The sequence below is a fragment of the Phoenix dactylifera genome, chromosome 9 (genome assembly GCF_009389715.1).
Source record: "Phoenix dactylifera cultivar Barhee BC4 chromosome 9, palm_55x_up_171113_PBpolish2nd_filt_p, whole genome shotgun sequence".
Lineage (NCBI taxonomy): Eukaryota > Viridiplantae > Streptophyta > Magnoliopsida > Arecales > Arecaceae > Phoenix > Phoenix dactylifera.
The window spans coordinates 15724731-15742426 of NC_052400.1; the positions used below are offsets into that span (position 1 = coordinate 15724731).

General features: G+C 37.0%; 1 protein-coding gene across 2 annotated transcripts in view; it reads right to left on the bottom strand.

Moving 5' to 3' along the window:
• Nucleotides 1-17696, bottom strand: part of LOC103700795 (1,4-alpha-glucan-branching enzyme 3, chloroplastic/amyloplastic) — a 35510-nt gene that overhangs the window by 13887 nt on the left and 3927 nt on the right. For both annotated transcript variants that reach the window (XM_008782684.4, XM_008782657.4), the window contains exons 4-11: nucleotides 16994-17671; nucleotides 12576-12742; nucleotides 12412-12501; nucleotides 10392-10467; nucleotides 9263-9370; nucleotides 8278-8368; nucleotides 8014-8115; nucleotides 5006-5108 (exon numbers count right to left, since the gene is read on the bottom strand). In XM_008782684.4, the coding sequence (XP_008780906.1) occupies nucleotides 5006-5108; nucleotides 8014-8115; nucleotides 8278-8368; nucleotides 9263-9370; nucleotides 10392-10467; nucleotides 12412-12501; nucleotides 12576-12742; nucleotides 16994-17671 (1415 nt within the window). The remainder of the gene's footprint in view (nucleotides 1-5005; nucleotides 5109-8013; nucleotides 8116-8277; nucleotides 8369-9262; nucleotides 9371-10391; nucleotides 10468-12411; nucleotides 12502-12575; nucleotides 12743-16993; nucleotides 17672-17696) is intronic.

Here is a 17696-nt window from a genome sequence, read left to right on the forward strand (position 1 = left end):
AGAGAGAAAGAGAGAGAGAGAGAGAGAGCGGGGTCCGCCACCCTCCTCCAGCCCTCCTTCCCCCGCTCGCTCTCTCTTTCTCTTTTCCTCTCTCCCACGGTATTGTGCCCTCTCTCGGTACAGACCCAACATGGCCCATACCGAGTCGTCCCGCCGGAGAACCGATACGGTGCCCAGTACCCGTTCCTTCGACCTCGCATGTAAGATTAAGCGAACTAACATTAGAAAAATAATAAAGAAACAACTCTAAGAAATGAAGCATGGCATTTCCTATCTTTAATAGATTGTCACTTTACAACATAAGATGAAACTAGCTTTCATGATCAACTTCTGACAGAACACGTGATGAATGCCATGTGTCCACAGCATGCATTACTTTGTCTTAAACTACTAAGGTCTTGTTTATGTCACATATGGATTTTTAGTAGTCCATATTAGCAAATTCAAGGGCTATAATTTTCTATCAAACAGTTCCTTGCTAGTTTCTAATAAATATTTAGTTAGTCAAAGGGAACATTGCAACAATAGCATTGCAAAGATTTAATTAGATTTGCATGCAAAGACTATAGATAGGACATGAAAGTAAAACTGAAAAGAAATGCTTGGAAGAGTCAAGTGGCGAGGAACAGATAAAATTATTAAATTTTAATGTCTATAACCCACATATGGTGCCTATAAGCAGACTAGGCCTTCAACATTGGTATGCCAACAATGATGTGTAGTGGTAGTAGAGATGGGCATCGGGCCGTGCCGGGTGTAGTGGTAGTAGAGATGGGCATCGAGCCGTGCCGGGCCCGGCCCGGCCCAGGCCCACCGGGCCACATACTAAACGGGGTCGTGCCTGGCCCGGCCTGTTACTAAACGGCCGTGCCTGGCACGGCCCGCTTAACCTAAAGGCTAAGCCCGGCACGGCCCTAGGCCCGTGGCCTGGCACAGCTCGTGCCTGGCACAGCCCGTCTGTCCAAAAAGAAATAGCCGTTATGGGTGGCCCATAACGGCTATTTGTGGCTTTTTACCCATTTTGCCTCTCCCAACAGCCATAAAACGGCTAATTTGAGAGGTATTTTGGGGAAAAAAAATTGGGCCCGCAGGCCGTGCCGTGTTTGGCCCACAAATCGTGCCAGCCCAGGCCCTTATGGGTCTGGCCGGGCTCGGCCCGCGGGCCAGAAATTCTTAACCCAGCCCAGCCCCCTTTTATGAGCCGTGCCTAGCACGGCCCATATTCGTGCCGGGCCGTGCCGGGCCATGGGCGGCCCAGCCCAATGCCCACCTCTAAGTGGCAGTCCCTCATTCTTGTGGAAAATCATCAAAATTTTAGGAACTTTTATTTTATTTTGTATTGGGATCTCAAATAGCCTTCGCTTGCATGTTGGGATCACATTAGCTTGTAGTGAGTAGTGACATGAAATGCTCTCCTACAGGATCAACCTTTGACCCTGTCTTTGACTAGTCATCTCGGTGTGTAGGTTTCCACAATTTCTTGTGGGGACCACATACACTAGTTCATGGTTCTTTCTGCTCCTTGATGTAATCTTTAATCATTTATTGTCTCTATTCCCAAATGACTTTGGACTTATGGTATTAGCTCTTTTGAGGTTTTAATTGCACTCTTCTAGCTTCTACTTTTATTATTTCTTCTCACTCAAACTCTATCCTTATACTTTAGACTGGTCCTGCTTGGGTGTTTCTTCAAACCATAATGTGTTACTATAGTTTAGTGTCTCTTTGGTGTAAGCTATCAGTCTTACAATTTATCTTGGCTTCATACTTCATAAAAAAGATCCTTTTGCTATCTATTTGATATATATACTTGATGCAACAACTAGAGATTTCTCAGCACCAAAATCTATAGTTTCAGTACCAAGTACCATGCCGGTAGACCTGGTCATGGGTCAGGATGGGTTCGGCTCAGGCTAGGCTTTGCCTAAAGGTCATACAATTTTCTTAAGCTCACGCTTGACCCAACTTGGGCCTCAAGCTTTATGACCAGTTCTTATTTTTTTCTAAAAAATACTAACAAAATGCTAAAAATGCTTTCAAAATGCTAAATACGAATAATTAAATATTGCCAGTAAAAACCTACAATATATCTATTATCCTATTAAGTTCACATATCAACAACAATTGTCAATTAAGTCTATAGATACATCAAACATAAACAACAAAAGAAAAATAAAAAAATAGGGTCGAGCCTAGCTAGGGCCGGATTTAATCTTGAAGACCGAAACAAGCCTATTTTCCAGGTTGTCCATACCCTGTAGGCCTAAACCTTTGGCTCAAGCCCGCCCAAAGGCTTCGAGCTCAAGTAGGCCGAGCGAGCTGTTTGGCCTGTTCAAAGGTCTACATGCCGATACTTGATTAGTACCGTATGGTATCAAACCATAGTGTACTGACACTCGGTATACAAGTACGTACTGATTCAATACCAGTACAACATTTTTTATTTTTTATTTTTTTTGATTTCTGAGGATTATTTTAAGCAAGCTTGGTTGTACCAGTACCAAAACCTGTATAAGTTGCCTAATGGTACGGTACCAATACCGTACCATTCCAGACCGTTTTAGACCTTTTTTTATTTTCAAATTTTCAACTGAAGTTGGCATATGGTTTGTCGACTTCAGTTCAAAATTAGAAAATAAAAAAAGTTTGAAACCTCCCTTGTTCCGCTATCCCCTATTCTGAAATGAAGATGGTGGGAGAGAGAGAGAGGGAGAGGGAGAAGGAGAGAGGAGAGAGGAGAGAGGAGAGAGGAGAGAGAAAGAGATGGGGAGGAGGGACAAGGAGAGGAAGGGAGGGTGAGGGAGAGGGAGGGGGAGAGAAAGGAGAAGGGGGAGAGAGGCCGAATGAGAGGGAGACAAAGAGGCCGCTGTCAAGAGAGAGGTGGAGAGAGAGAGACCTACCTAGGGCTCCAGGGACGTCATCGGCAGCTGCAGCATCTTCGCTCGGTGTCATCGTTGAGTGCCGGGGATGTAGATCAAGGTTTAGGCATTGAGAGGGAGGGTCGAAGCCAAGATCGAGGAGGGATTTTAGCCATCGAATCACTGTACGAGAGCGACCCGAATTTATATGATGAACCATGCCAGTAGCAGGCTCGGTACACCCCGAAATGGATAGTTCAAAATGGTTTAGCTCTCCTTGATTTTAAGCTTTATGGATATTTAAAAGGAAGGAAGAAGAAGAAAGAGGAAAGAGAGAAAGAAAGGGAGATCTTATGATCCTAAAGATCCTAATCCTAGGATGTGAACCTGAATATGTAAGCTATTTTCATCCAGATCATACGAGCCAGATCATAGATTACAAGATTTAGTAACAACACTATATTTAATTTTTTAATCTAATCTATGTTAAAAGGGGATATGATTCTTGGGAGCACATCAAGCTCAAAGGAACAAATAAAAAAAACCAATGTGATTCTCTCTCAAAAAAAAAAAATTGCATGAGATTGAAACTTGTATAATTAATTGAGTCGTTGGCTAGAATATGTATAGTTGCAGCAATGTAAAAAGAATATTCTAAGAAGAAATTGAGGAATGTCAACTATGTACGAACAATTATTAACATGAGATGAACACCTCTCACTCTCTCTCTCACGCACACAGATGAAGTCCGCAAGTCGTTTGTCGATTTCACTTAAAAATTGCAATTTTTTTTAGCAACGGGACCTCTGTTTCAAACGAAACAGGAGACCCGATCAGGACCTCCACCTCCTGCCCGAGCGTCAGCCTTCGACGACCCTCCGCTGGTCTCCCTCCATCTCTCCCCCTTTTCTCTCTTCCTCTCTCCCGTTCGCCCTTTCTCCCGCCTCCTCTACTGTGTTGGTACAGGCTCGGCACGGCGCAAGCCCGCACCAACTGGTGCCACCAGGCAACCGGTCCAGTGCCTGGTACCGGCATAGCAGACCATACATTTACCACAATAATTGATTTCTACCAAAACATCAAGACAACCTTTTTACTTTGTTGGTACAAAGACCAAAGTTTTTAACCCATTTTGAATCTACATGGACAAGAATTTGTTCTTCATAAGATCCACTTTTTAAGAGTCTGTAAGCGATACTTTTATGCAAATCTATGCAAGTTCTCCAATTAAAGCATATTATACCCCAAGCTGAAAGTACACCAAATGATGCATTTCTTGCACCAGAAAACTCTAAATTAACATCTTAACTTAAGGGGAGGCCTTTACATCCCAAAAATCAAACAATTTAACAGGGAAGCTGGCTTATTAGAACTCCATGTTCTTGTTTACAATTTTAAGAAAATACTGGATAGAGAATTTTCCATCTGGTGCTAGTATTCACTGCATGCACTCAAGTCTCAAATCTTGCGTTCTTTTCTTCAAAACTTAAGCTCCTTACATGTTGCCTTCATAAGTACTGACAATATTCATATTTGATCCTTCAGTTCAATTTTTCCGATGTTACTTCTGTTTCTTTCATAGAAGATCTCCCCAAATAAAAATCTGTTTCATCTTCATCCTATATTGGAGTTCAGCCATGGTACTATAAGCAAAGCCTTCTGCCTAAATACTACACTTGTTAATTGATTGGATGATCAATTCAAACTTCGGAGATGTACGCAGCAGGTGATTTCTTTGCTCATTGTCTTCATGATGCATAAAATATTTCTGGGTAGCTACCAGAACATCTTGCAACATTTCATACTTTCCTGATCTTACCACACAGGAATTTTTCCCCAAAGCACAAATGTTTATGTTACATATCTAAATTTGTGTTACATAAGAAGCATTTTGGTTTGTCCACCTTGAATTTAAATGTATTAACATGAGATTAGACAAATATACTGGTCAGAAAGTTATGACCATGCTGACAACCAAACATCTGGAGTAGAATAGCAGTTAGAGAAACAAGATATCAGATCAAGTTTGATTTCAAGTGAAACCCACATTGCCACTTTAATTATGAAAAATGAAATCACGAGATGATGCAAGAATACATACACATATTAAAAAAAATAGAAGGCCAAGGTATTATACTGTGACTTACATCTTCTGCAATTGTGATGATATTTGGATGAAGTTCATGTAGCATCTCATTTGCTAAAATGAGATATATCAAAGCATCCTTGTCAACATATTGATTACAATACCTATTATTAGACAAAGATAACCATAAATATACGACGTTCACATGAAGGTAAAGATACTAAAAAAACAAACTATACAGTGTCAAGTAAAAAAATCAAACAAATGGAATATCTATGAACTGTCTTATAAACTCTTCAGGTTTTAGAACCTCACTGAGGTTCTAGAACATATATCAGTACCCATATTGCTGTCAGAACTTGTAGGATTCTTCAGGTTAAGAGCCTAAGTACACTACAGTGGTCATAAAAACTTAATCTCAGAAAATCCTATACCATAAGAAACAACAGAATTATAGATATAACTGACATAGATCGCCTTGACTAGGAGACTATAAGAGTTAAAATTATGATGAAAGATAGCATATATAAAATATGTGTCGTTTATCGGTTTTAACAATGCCCTTTTTTAACATCACAAATTATAGTTGTTTTACAGTAACTCTTGAATTTTATCGCCATTGTGAGAGACATACCAAAGAAACATACTGGCACACCTTTTTACTACTAATAGAATGTACAATTAGGAAAGGCCATTCAGCTACATATGGTTTTTAATACCAAAATATACTTGTGATGGCAAAAACCAAATTCCAATAGCAGTTCTGTCAAACCCTCATAATCTTATTTTTCTGCTCTGATATTATTTTTGGCATAAAAAGAAATATTAGAGAATGAAGGACAGAGGGAAGATAAAAGTTTAAGATCGTTATGAGATGCTATGGTAGTTAGGTCATCAATACATTAAAATTTCTGGATAAATGGTTAGTTATAAAGAATATTTTAAGATGAACAGTCAGACATAAATGTAACTTTATAAAGGCCAAGGCAGTATTTGACTTGCACATGTGATGGTTCGCATGGCCAAAGTAACCTTCTCAAACATACAAACTTGCCCTTATATGTGCAGAAAAAAGAAAGATTAGGGGAAAAAACAAGGCTAATATTCTACAGCAAATGCTTTTCAACAATTTATGCTCATTTTTTGAAAAAAAGGATGGCTTATCAGAGAGTTTTGAACTATGTACGACAAATCGGAATGAATATGTTTATAATAGATGTCTTACCTTATGTTGACATGTTATCAAATTCTTTGGCCTAATCCAAGTATATTTGTCTCACTGGTTTCATTTGTTCGTTTATATACCAATCTGGACCAATAAGTGAATTATCTTTGATGAGTAGTCGTACGCTTAAAGAAATTGTACAGCTATTATGTCCTATAACACCAAAAGCAAAACATTACTGAGATTTATGAAAACAAACATATAACAGCTATTATGGCCTTGATATCCACTTCTTAAACTAAACTTTCAGGAAAGGTTCGCTGAACTAGTACCGGATGTCATACCGGCCAGCAACCTGTTCATTACAGTACAAGTCTGTACCGTGCCATTCCAGCGCATATCGAAAAGAGAAAGGAAGAGGGAGAGGGAGAAAAGGAGAGAGGGAGAGAGGGAAGGAGGAGGAAGGTGGAGGGCCGAGGGTTAAACCCTAACCCTAAACCTAATGGAGCAAGAGAAGGGGGGGGGGGGGGTGGAGACTTACCGGTGAAGGGGGGTTAGGGGGGTGTGGAAGGGCAAGCAACGTCTTGAGCTAGGAAGGTGCTCCAAGCAGTCGTAAGCCTTAGGATGCTATGATCATAAGCAACAGAAAAGACAGCGGGGGAGGGGGGGGGTGCTTTTACCAAGTGAGGGGTGGTTTTAAGTGAAACGGAGGTTGTTGGTGGAGGGTTCGTCTTGGTACGCCCCAAACGCACAGTTCGGGGCGGTACAGCAAACCATGCTTCAAGGTCATACCCACACTCAATGCTTATTATTAAAAACTGCCATTTTGTCACCACACAATACATAGGCAGGAAATCTCCAAACTATTAATTATTGATCTTAATCACTTGAGTTTTAGAACATGATCGATGGTATGCATTCTCAAAATAGACAGCTTACAATGCTCCTTGCACCAATAAGGTCTTAAGTTTAAAACCCACTCTAGAATTCTCTTCATCCATCCACATACATGATTGCGCATGTAGGCACATAGGTAAAAACATGAATGTACATAATCAGATAGTTTTGTGGGAACAAATATCAGGTTTTATTTCATGAAGCATACATTCAGACAGAAACAGGAACTATAAGTAACAAGCCCTATATTGATTATTTAAAGTTAACTTTATATAACCTTTTTCCCATTCTCTTTTAGTGGAGTTGATTTCTTCAATAGCTTTCTCTCACCTGTTGTCAAGATAGAACCATCCAAGTTCTTATCTTTGTTGTCATCACTTGATAATTATCCAATATATCAATTCAAGTTGATGTGGAGAATGTTTACCATGCTCTAAAGCCAATTATATCTAGCTGTCACTAGGCCCCATAGCAGAAATGCACAATGAGGAGTAAGTGTAATCAAATGATTAGTGCAGCATCCACAATACATTCACCCTGAGAATGACTTTACTATCATTGGATGCCCTTGTTAGTGGTCACACTCTACAAGCCTTCTGAGTTTCATGTTTCTCATTTTCTTTTCTGATAGAATCTTTTCAACTTAATCACCAGGGAAAACAATTTTGAATGGCTCCAATACCCCTACCAGATCATCAATATTTACCAGATATTATACTTCTGTTGTCCAAAAAATGTTACATGTGAAGGCAATTTTTTTTTTTTGGTTGCAGGCATGTTTACAAGGCATGGCTAATGTTATGTCTGAATCAAACATCAGAATATTCTTGTGCTTTGTCCCATGAAAATTTCATGTTTGCTTGGTTTAGAACATCTTCCATGAGAGAGAATAATAATATGGTAATGACTGAACTAGAACAAAGATCACCTCAACATATGAAACACCACTATAACGATGCATGATCAAATGTCGCTTGGATTGATTATAAGGACAAGTGAAAACTTACTCCTCCATCTCACCAGTAAAAGTAGCAAAACCATTGTGTGTATACATCATGGAGGAAAGTGAGTGGAACTGGAAGCCATCAACCTGATATTCTGTAACCCACCTGTATAAATATCCAGATAATCAGCAGTATTATAACAGAAACACCAAATATGATTAGAAAATGCATTTTCCACAATAAGAACCATAACATATTAATTGTAATGCCAAAGGCAACAAAATAAAATGGTTGTGGCAAAAGTTAGACTACTGCTTCAGAAACTACCACTTCAAATTAGACAAAAGAAAGTGTAACACATCTACATCGCCATATTTGAACAGTCTAGTACCCCAATATTTATGATGTCCTCGTTTACCTGTCAAGCAACCAGCAAATATAGTCAGAGTACTTATTTAAAACAATTAAAAATGATAAGCAAAATAACTCTCAAATCCTATATGACTGACCTGCATACAGACTTTCAAATATATAATAGTCAACAAGGTTACTTGCAAAGACATGCATTACAAAATTATGGGTAATACACAAGGTCCAAAACCAAGCATTGCTGATACACTTCTAGCACGAGGAACTACAAATTACATAATCAAATTAAACAAAAAAATAGGTAGATGTTGAAGAAATATGGTGGTATCTTCATCTACAAATTTTGATTTAAAAAAAAGAGAAACTCCTGTGGTATAAAAGTGAGTTTAAAGTTCTTACATTAATTCTCCGTACATAATGAATTAACAATCATCTTAGTTGATGATGCAGACCAAGTTCAACTACTTGACAATTGCAATTAAATTACGTTCAGGATTTCAGATGGTTTGGCTATATATCAAGTCACGATAAGTCAAAATATAATCTAATTATTAAAGAATTTATGAATATGTTAATTGTATAGATAGGAACACCACCAGTTTGTTCTTCTTTTGTAAACTCTTAATCTATGATACATTATGACTCTTAATAGAGCCAAAGTATTGTTTTCTTGAAAGAGGAAGTTAGAGATAATATGGCACGTGTCTAAAATGGTGTGTCGTTAGAATGGAAACGAAGTTATATAGTGTAAGTGTATGAATGTGATTGTTGATCTTTTGCTTTAAAATTGGATTAGCACCCTCTCTCGGCTCAAGTTACCATAAACAGATAGTGATCAATTAATTAGAATATACAAAAGCTAAAGTAGAATTTCTTGTAAACTGTTAAAGTGTACCGGCTCCGATGAAACATAGATAGAACAAAAGCAACAAAATGTTGATACCAGTATGAAAGAAGCAGTCATTTGATCCATCAAACAGTGATAATCCAACCAACTCATCAGCTGATGCATAAGAATGGACAATATCTAAAAAAACCAGAATCCCAAGACCTGCACAAAGGAACACAGATGCCTGCATAATCATCAAATCAGAAATACTACAAGTGTTCCCTTCCAAAAAAAAATCAATAACAAAGAGAGGTAAAAAAATAATTGAATCTAACATCATGAAATGAAAATTCACAAGTAAACAAGTAACTGCACAAACTGTAAAATTGTTTCATATACTGCTATGATGAGTATTAGGAAAGTTAATAAGACAACACCACCGATAGGTTTAAAAAGTAGCGAAATACATCAAATGAAGCTCCAGTCGTCATCATGCCCTGTCTAAGGTTTCTTCACATCATTTTAATTAATTGAACTCATTCTGTTAAATCTGTGAAACCTTACCATATCAGTATTGTATTTTACCTTTGTATGGAGTTTACTAGAAGTTGGTTAGTATAGGCAAAACGAAAACATGCATAACTATCAAGATTATTCATTTTTCCACAAGCATTAGCTGACACCAACTTTATCACAAAATAAATCATATTATAACCTATATACCTACAGATTCCGTAACTGACGCCAAGGAAGTATTGAACATGGGTTGAAAACTAAGCAGAATCATCTGGTTCCGCTTGGCACCAACCCGTGCTGCCCAATTTCGTGCAGTACCATGACTAGAAGTGAGAAAAAAAAGGTTGGGAGCAATCTCGATATAGGTGCATACCATACCATATTAGACCATATCATACCGAACTGGTAGCATATTGGTACGGTATTCAATACCAAGATTGTAGACATTGTTATCCAGACTCTAGATCCGGGATGCAAATGTGTAGGATTCAGGTCTTGTTCATGCAATATCCAAACCCGAATTCATTAAGAGATAAAAGTCTCCAACCCCAAACACAAATCCCAGTCCAAGTCCATAAAAGAGTCCTCTCTAGACATTATTCATTTGTAGCATACTTACTCAACTACAATAGAACCTGCTACCTAACAGCTTTTACAAGAGAACAAAGTTGAGCAGAACATATTAACAGCAACGTATTAACAAGAAAAAGTAGATAAAAGAGCAGACCATGCGCTTCATCAACCAAACACTTGAAGTCCTCAGGAGTGCCAAATCTACTGCTAACAGCAAAGAAATTAGTGACCTGCATTTATTAAACACAATATATTACAGAAGATACTATCAAGGGAAAAAATATAGAGTTCCCTGATGACATGAGAATGCAATTAAACTTCTGTATCACTAACCTGACAACACTAAAAATCGCATGCTCCAAGAATGAGAGAAACAAAACATATAATGATATTGTTGTATCTTTCTCAAACAAAAAGAAAAGCAAAACAAAAAAATAAAAGGAGATCACGCTGCATAATAACATGAAATACAAGAACAAATTAAGTAAATTAACAAATCAGTGCAAGGGAAGATCTTTCTAGTCATGACTCCTCCCCTAAACCAAAGTGAATTGTGCTTTTGAACATAAACAAGATATGCATACACGAGCAAAAAAAATACATGATCTTTCTTTTATCAACCTAATTTAGAAATATAGTGCTACCATAAATGGAATGCATGACAGATAATCATAAACTCAGACATTCACAATAGCATTAGTTAATATGCATGTCATATTTTCAGAAAATCAGCAGCTAATTTTTAAGATGGGAACATCATAAAGCATGAAATTTCAATCCAAGCAACATTTACGTTTCATTATTGAATAACATTTAACAGATACTACATAAGCCATTTCTAAAAGTATATTGACCAACAATAAAATAGGTGTTACAGATAAGAAGGAAACATACAGCTTTACCTTCAAACCGGAGAGAAACCACAACACTCAGAAATAGACAACATACGACCTCATCAAAAGGAAGAGTAACTAAGACCAGTAACAACGATATGGAGAAAAGGCAAAAGAGAAAAGCACAGACCTAAAAGAAATTCCTCCCTTTTAAACACCCATAGTTAAAAACTTTCTCAAAGTAGAATGAGATTTTCTGCATAGATGTCCATCCCTGGTGAAGTATTTACATATTATCAACCAGCAGGCAACAACAGCAGTGTTACCTAGACACTTGGAACAGATGCCAAATTTTTAAGTGCCAGGCATCCCAAGTGTGAGCATCAACCTCCAAAAACTCCAACATGGGGACAAGTTCATACAATATAATTTAAACGGATAAGAAATATAACTATTTTAAAGAATATGCTGATGAGAAGCATAAGGTAGTACTTTAAGTGAAAAATTTTCATGACATCATGATATTAAAGAAGAAGAAAAAATAGATATCAATATGGATACTTCACCATATTGAGTCTCGGCACTTTGAACTAATATTATCCAGTCGTAATATAATTGAAAATCAATTGAAATAGTGTTTTTTGACAGGACACACTAAAAAACAATTTCAACACTTCAAGCATATACAAGCAGAAAACTCCATTTTTGAAGAGTCATGGGGCGCCAATGCCATGCATGTGTCCATGTGACACGGCCAATAAGCAAGCAAGTTAGCATTATTTCCTTCCCTCGAGAAACAGAATCCGCATAATATGTATCCTCCATACCTCTTTCTTCATAATTAGAAAGATCAAGAATTCAAGCTACTTATGCATAGGGAAAATAAAGTCACTACTCATTTACAGAAGTTACAGACACTTAATATCAGCAGCATTGACATCTTAAAGGATGAGAGAAGTACATGTTGCAAATCATGTCTTTTTATTCTGATATACATAAAGATTGACAATATACAGTCCAATAAACCTCTGGATGCATCATGTGAATCAAATACAATAACAAAACTGACATTCCACTTCCACTAGTTTAGAATATTAGATAGACTAAGTATAAGATTAAATTAATTGGTATACTAATGTCTTCATCTCCTTTCAAAAAAAAAAAATCTAACAAATTGGCCTCTAATTTTGGGTGGCCCAAATTACTGAACATTTACTATAAAACTACAAAGATGCCCAAGGGTCTCAACATTTATATAACATCAAACTTTCAAAGATTGAGAACAATAGCTATGCAAAACAATCTTAATTCAATATAACTGAAATGCGACAAACAACTCACTTTGTAACCAACAGAGGAATAATCTTTATGCTCAATGACCCCAATTAACTGAATGACATTATAACCTGCATTTTTCACATGTGGAAGAACCTGCAGAAAGAAAATGTCAAAAGAAAAAAAAAATTCAAATATAATGAAAATATTTTAACTTTTGTAGGTGTAACCTTAGAAGTAAATTCTTTGAAGGAAGATATTTTCGGCTCTGATCCACTTATTCCAACATGACATTCATATATGCGAAGTGACTTTGGAACTTCTGGATGCTTATTCTTCCACTTATAAATATCTTCTGGAGGAGGTTCCCAGTATACTGCATAAGGCTTGTTTCCGTCTGCATTTTGAAAAAAAAAAGAGAAAAAACTCAACTTTATGAAAGCAAGCATAAGAACGACACTCAACCCTTATCACATAAAGATGAGGTCACTTGTGGTGCACGACTCTAATAAGAGAAGACTTCACAACAGGATATGCAGAACTACACGACCAACAATCAACTTAACATTCTCCCACTCCAAGATTCCTAAATTAGCCCAGTTGGCAGCCAAACGGAGGACCTAACCCAAAATAATAAATTAATTATCAGCAAGCATGCATGCATGTGTCCATCCATCCACCATACATGCAGATATTTGTGTATAAAACCACATACATACATGTATATATGCATATACACACATACATTTGTGTGTAGGTACATATTTATGTATGTATGTATGTATGTATGTATGCAAATCATATTTTACATACAATGCACATTTAGTAAAATAAAAGGGGAAAGCACAGATAGAGGAGGCAGGAGAAGGGGAGAGAGAGAGGGGTTATGTAGGATCCAATCTTATTGGAACCAAACAGGTTACATCTTATCATTCTGGTTGAGTGGGGATGAAGCTACTAATATCCCACCAAGGACAAAGACGACAGAGTCTAAGGTTCTAACTCATGCTTTTTAGTATAGTATAGATGATCACTTCTCACAAAAAAACAACAAAAAAGAAGTGGGAGGGAAATATCCTTTAGAGCAACGAAGGCAAAAGAGCGAGAAAAACCAAAATTATAATTATGCTACCCTATATCCACTCCTGAATTAGTTTTCCATGATAGTATCTTGTCTCTTTTAGACAAAGTAGTATCACAAAAGCATCCACAATACTTCAGACTCTCCAGATACTCACCGCCTGGTTTCAGAGTCCCGCTTTAGCATTTATTTTTCAGACCAAGCCTCTTAGGATCATTCCATGACACCTTCATCCAGTAATCCAAAACCTACCCATATGTGGCCATTTCACTAATATTTGTATCACCTTATCCCTACAAGAGCCTCTCTTAGTCCACATTATATATGATCAAACCATCTTGATATGCATTATAAAACATTATTCTCCATTGGAGCAAAATATTTCCCTTTTATTTCTCTTTTTTAATCCTTCCTAGTTCCTAGTATTAGTAAATATACACCTTAGCATCCTTATATTTGATATGCTCATCCCTCGCACATGTACGTATTGTCCTACACTTCTATATATACAACATGACGGGCCAAGTTTACATCTCATACAATTTTCCTTGTCTCCCAAGCATGTGTTCATCAACAATACAACAAGACATTTCCACGCATCCAGCATTGTTAAGATCCATCAAAGACAGTATCATCTACTTCCGCTGCCCATTCTATATTGTAAATGTCAAAGACAAATTATATAGGAGACTTCATCCATCAAGTACGATCATACCACCATTCTTTTTTTTTTTGCATCCGATTTGTATTTGGATAACTTAATCTAGAGCACCTCCCTCGCCTCCAAAGTTTTCCATCAAACTTTGATTTTTTTCTTTTTAAAAAAACAGTAACTCATGCATCAGTTTAATCAACTATGACCACATAATCTTCAAATAGCATACCCAAGCAGATGTACTCCCAAGCGTGAAATATTTATTGCCTCACACATCCTTATGAGTGGGCTTCGAGTTGATCCTTAATGCTACAAGATACACTAGTTTCTGCACCTTTACATGCTTCTTTACTCCAATAATCATGATGGACATGTGCCAATAGCTTCTTATGCCCGTCTTGCTTACCAATGCACCCCTGGTTCCCTATCTCCTACCTTTGTATGCCTTGCCAAGATAATTGTAAATTTGTAATCAATTCATTTTCCATTCTTTACAATAAAATTTGTTGGATGTCAAACTTTCTCTCAATAATCAGATTAAGGTAACTTGCAGTCTTCTTTTTTTCTGTTAGTGATGTCTATAAAGGGGAAATTCAAAGCAAACTCAATCTGAAATTCTGCTCTTAAAATTGTTTTCTGCAGCCACGGTATCACAGGGCCACATCAATCTTTATGATGCTTCCTTGCTAAGTCAATATTTTAAATTAGCATTAGATTCCATTTCCACCTTTTGATATCTTAATCAGCTTTTTGTTTTCTCACACTTCGCATGTTATGTCATTAAAATGTATAGCCTAAGATTTGTCGTACTAGTTGATACCGTTCCGGACATACTGTACTAGTACTGGTACCAAACTGTTGTACAATCTCGTACTATACCGACACTCGGTATGCCTCGCTGTCTCGTACTGTACTACGTACCAACACTGTAATAAGATAGTACCAGTACAGGGTCTGGTACCGAGATGGCAAACCTTCTTATACTTGTTAGAACGAAATCAGATCAACATCCTTTCTAAAATAGAGGCATGTTGATATGATTCCTATTAATTATCTTGAATTTCTTCCACTTGACCTTCTTATAAACATTATCGGTTTGTGAGCTAAAATATTGGAGGTTAGACTCATTTATCCTAATTACCTCTAAGTTTTCCATCTAACTGGCCTAATTCAGCTCAACACATAACATGAAAGTTATCCTAGTTCATAACAGCATGCGGTAAATGATAATTCTTCAGAATTGTCATGTTAAAAAAAAAATTGAGAGGGAAGACAAGTTTAGATATAATTCCTATGATCATATGCGAAGTACAAGCATGACTTCAAGCGATATCAACAGCTTTTGTCTCATGCCAAAAAAAAACTAGCATCCAGACTTTTATCACTATTAACCATTATATAATGGTCAGATATCATTTACATGAATAATGTGTATCTTTTTTAGTGACCTTCCTGACTGATTATCCATGTGGCATGTTCTGCAACTTTCATTTAGACCATCGCAATGATTCCAGTGCTGGTAATTATGGACATGCTGATCACCAGCCAGCACAGTAAGTGTCTTGGGATACTCATGAATATGCAGATCCATGCTTAATAATTATTATAAAAAAAAACTTAAACATTAAAAGAGCCCTTTATAATTAAAAATTAAAGAAAAGGAATTTGATGGTTGCTATGTCAACCTAGCGTTGGTGACACTATTGACACAGCAAGGGCCAGCACTCAAAACCTTTATCCGTAGAACAGAATAGCTTGTTGATCTTGGTTCAAAGTGTATTAAATCAAAGGGACAACTAGTAAATCAGTTGCACTAAGCCTACAATTACTGTCACTTAATATATTAGAAACATATGGTTTTTGTAGTCTGAACAGGCATCAACTTGCTTAATGATGGGATGACTATTATGCATCCTTTAAAGAAAAACTTGTTATAACTTCATCCTTCGATTTGCATCTAAATTCTAAACATTGAGAAGAGTGAAAAGAAGCACAAATTTACCTATTATGCTAATGCAATTCTAAATCCCAAAACACTATCATACTATGCTGACATGTGGCATATATTGGCAGGAAAAGATTAAAAAAATCCATTAATAGATAGTCCCGGAAAAATGATTGTCCTGTAGGGCACACACACAAAGACACACACAGAAAGAACCCTTACATTGGAAAAAGAGGTATAATGCACACTTTTGTAACTTCACAATGTATTTCTTGATGGCATGCCTTCTAAGTGCTAAGATTGGAACTACAAAGCACATGCAGAAAAACTTATTGTAATTCTTATCCAACGAGAATACAAATAAAAATATCAGTAGCATAGAAATTATGTTTTACTCGAAAAGAATTAGAAGATGAGTTATCAGAATAAATAAAGAAGATCCAATTGACAAGAAAGGATCGATCCCCCAAAGCATACAATTAGGAATCCAAGTTAGCTTAAGCGCAGTAATTGAGGGATTCTCCTGTGCACAAGATCATTGAAATAGATTTATTTAATCTTTGCACATGGTGAGTAAGCCAATTCAATAACAAGTTATGAATTTGATCTACCAATCATAAGGTCTTCTCTATCTACAAATAACATGTTATATCTCTAAAAAACTTTGTAAGAAATATGAGTTCCTGATGTCTGGCATATCCACCTGACTTCTACATGTCTCGGCACAAGACCTTTTCTTTTTTTGAAGAGACCAAGCAAAAGAGGCTCCTTGATTAAAAAGAAAGAAGATAGTCATTCCCTGACAATGGTTATTCGATGGCACATGCATCATCTTGAAAAATAATACCAAAAGACATTCTCATCCCACAAAAGGAAAGTCAGCAAAAAAAATTCAACAGAAGTAAAATCAAGAATGAGAAATTATATATAAGGTTTCCAATACTACATAATGGCCAAAAGAGCATACCTGGAAGAACATACGTTGCCCAAGCAGGAACTCGTTCCAAAGCCCCATCAGGAGTATTGAAATAAACCCTGTACCGACTTCCATGAGAAATAGCAGGCATATACTTTTTTAACCATGCTTTTCGTCCTTTCCTCATTTCTATCCAGTATGCAAGAGGAGGTTTCTTTGCTCGAAATTTCTCCTGCGTTACCGGATCACTTATAACACTGCATATATCAAACTTCCTTCCATCATCAATGACCTCATAGTTTGGTAAGTTGTTGTCAGAACCGTTTTTCTGGGTTTCTTTCCATTCCTTGTATCGTGTTTCAGCATCAGGTATTTCACCTAGTTCTTCTTCTGATTGGGGACCATTGGGACCAAACATCTGTTCATATAACTTAGCAGCCAACTCTAAACGTGAATTCAGAGGCCAGATCTCTCCAGGTTCCCAATATTCATCATTTATTTTTTTAAGTAGTTCCTCAGCATTAATGCCATTGTCACCTTTGTCATAGTCATCCACATAATTGTACTCTTGAAAATAATATTCTTCTGGTTCTTCACCATCCCTAAGCTTATCCTCAAGAATGATAAACCAATAGCCAAAATCATCGTGCCCCAAATGTCCTTCTCTCGCACTATTTTCTGTCGGTGACCAGTCATTAAAGTCACCAAGAAGTGCACAATACCGAGCACCTATGCAGCAATATATATGAAATTA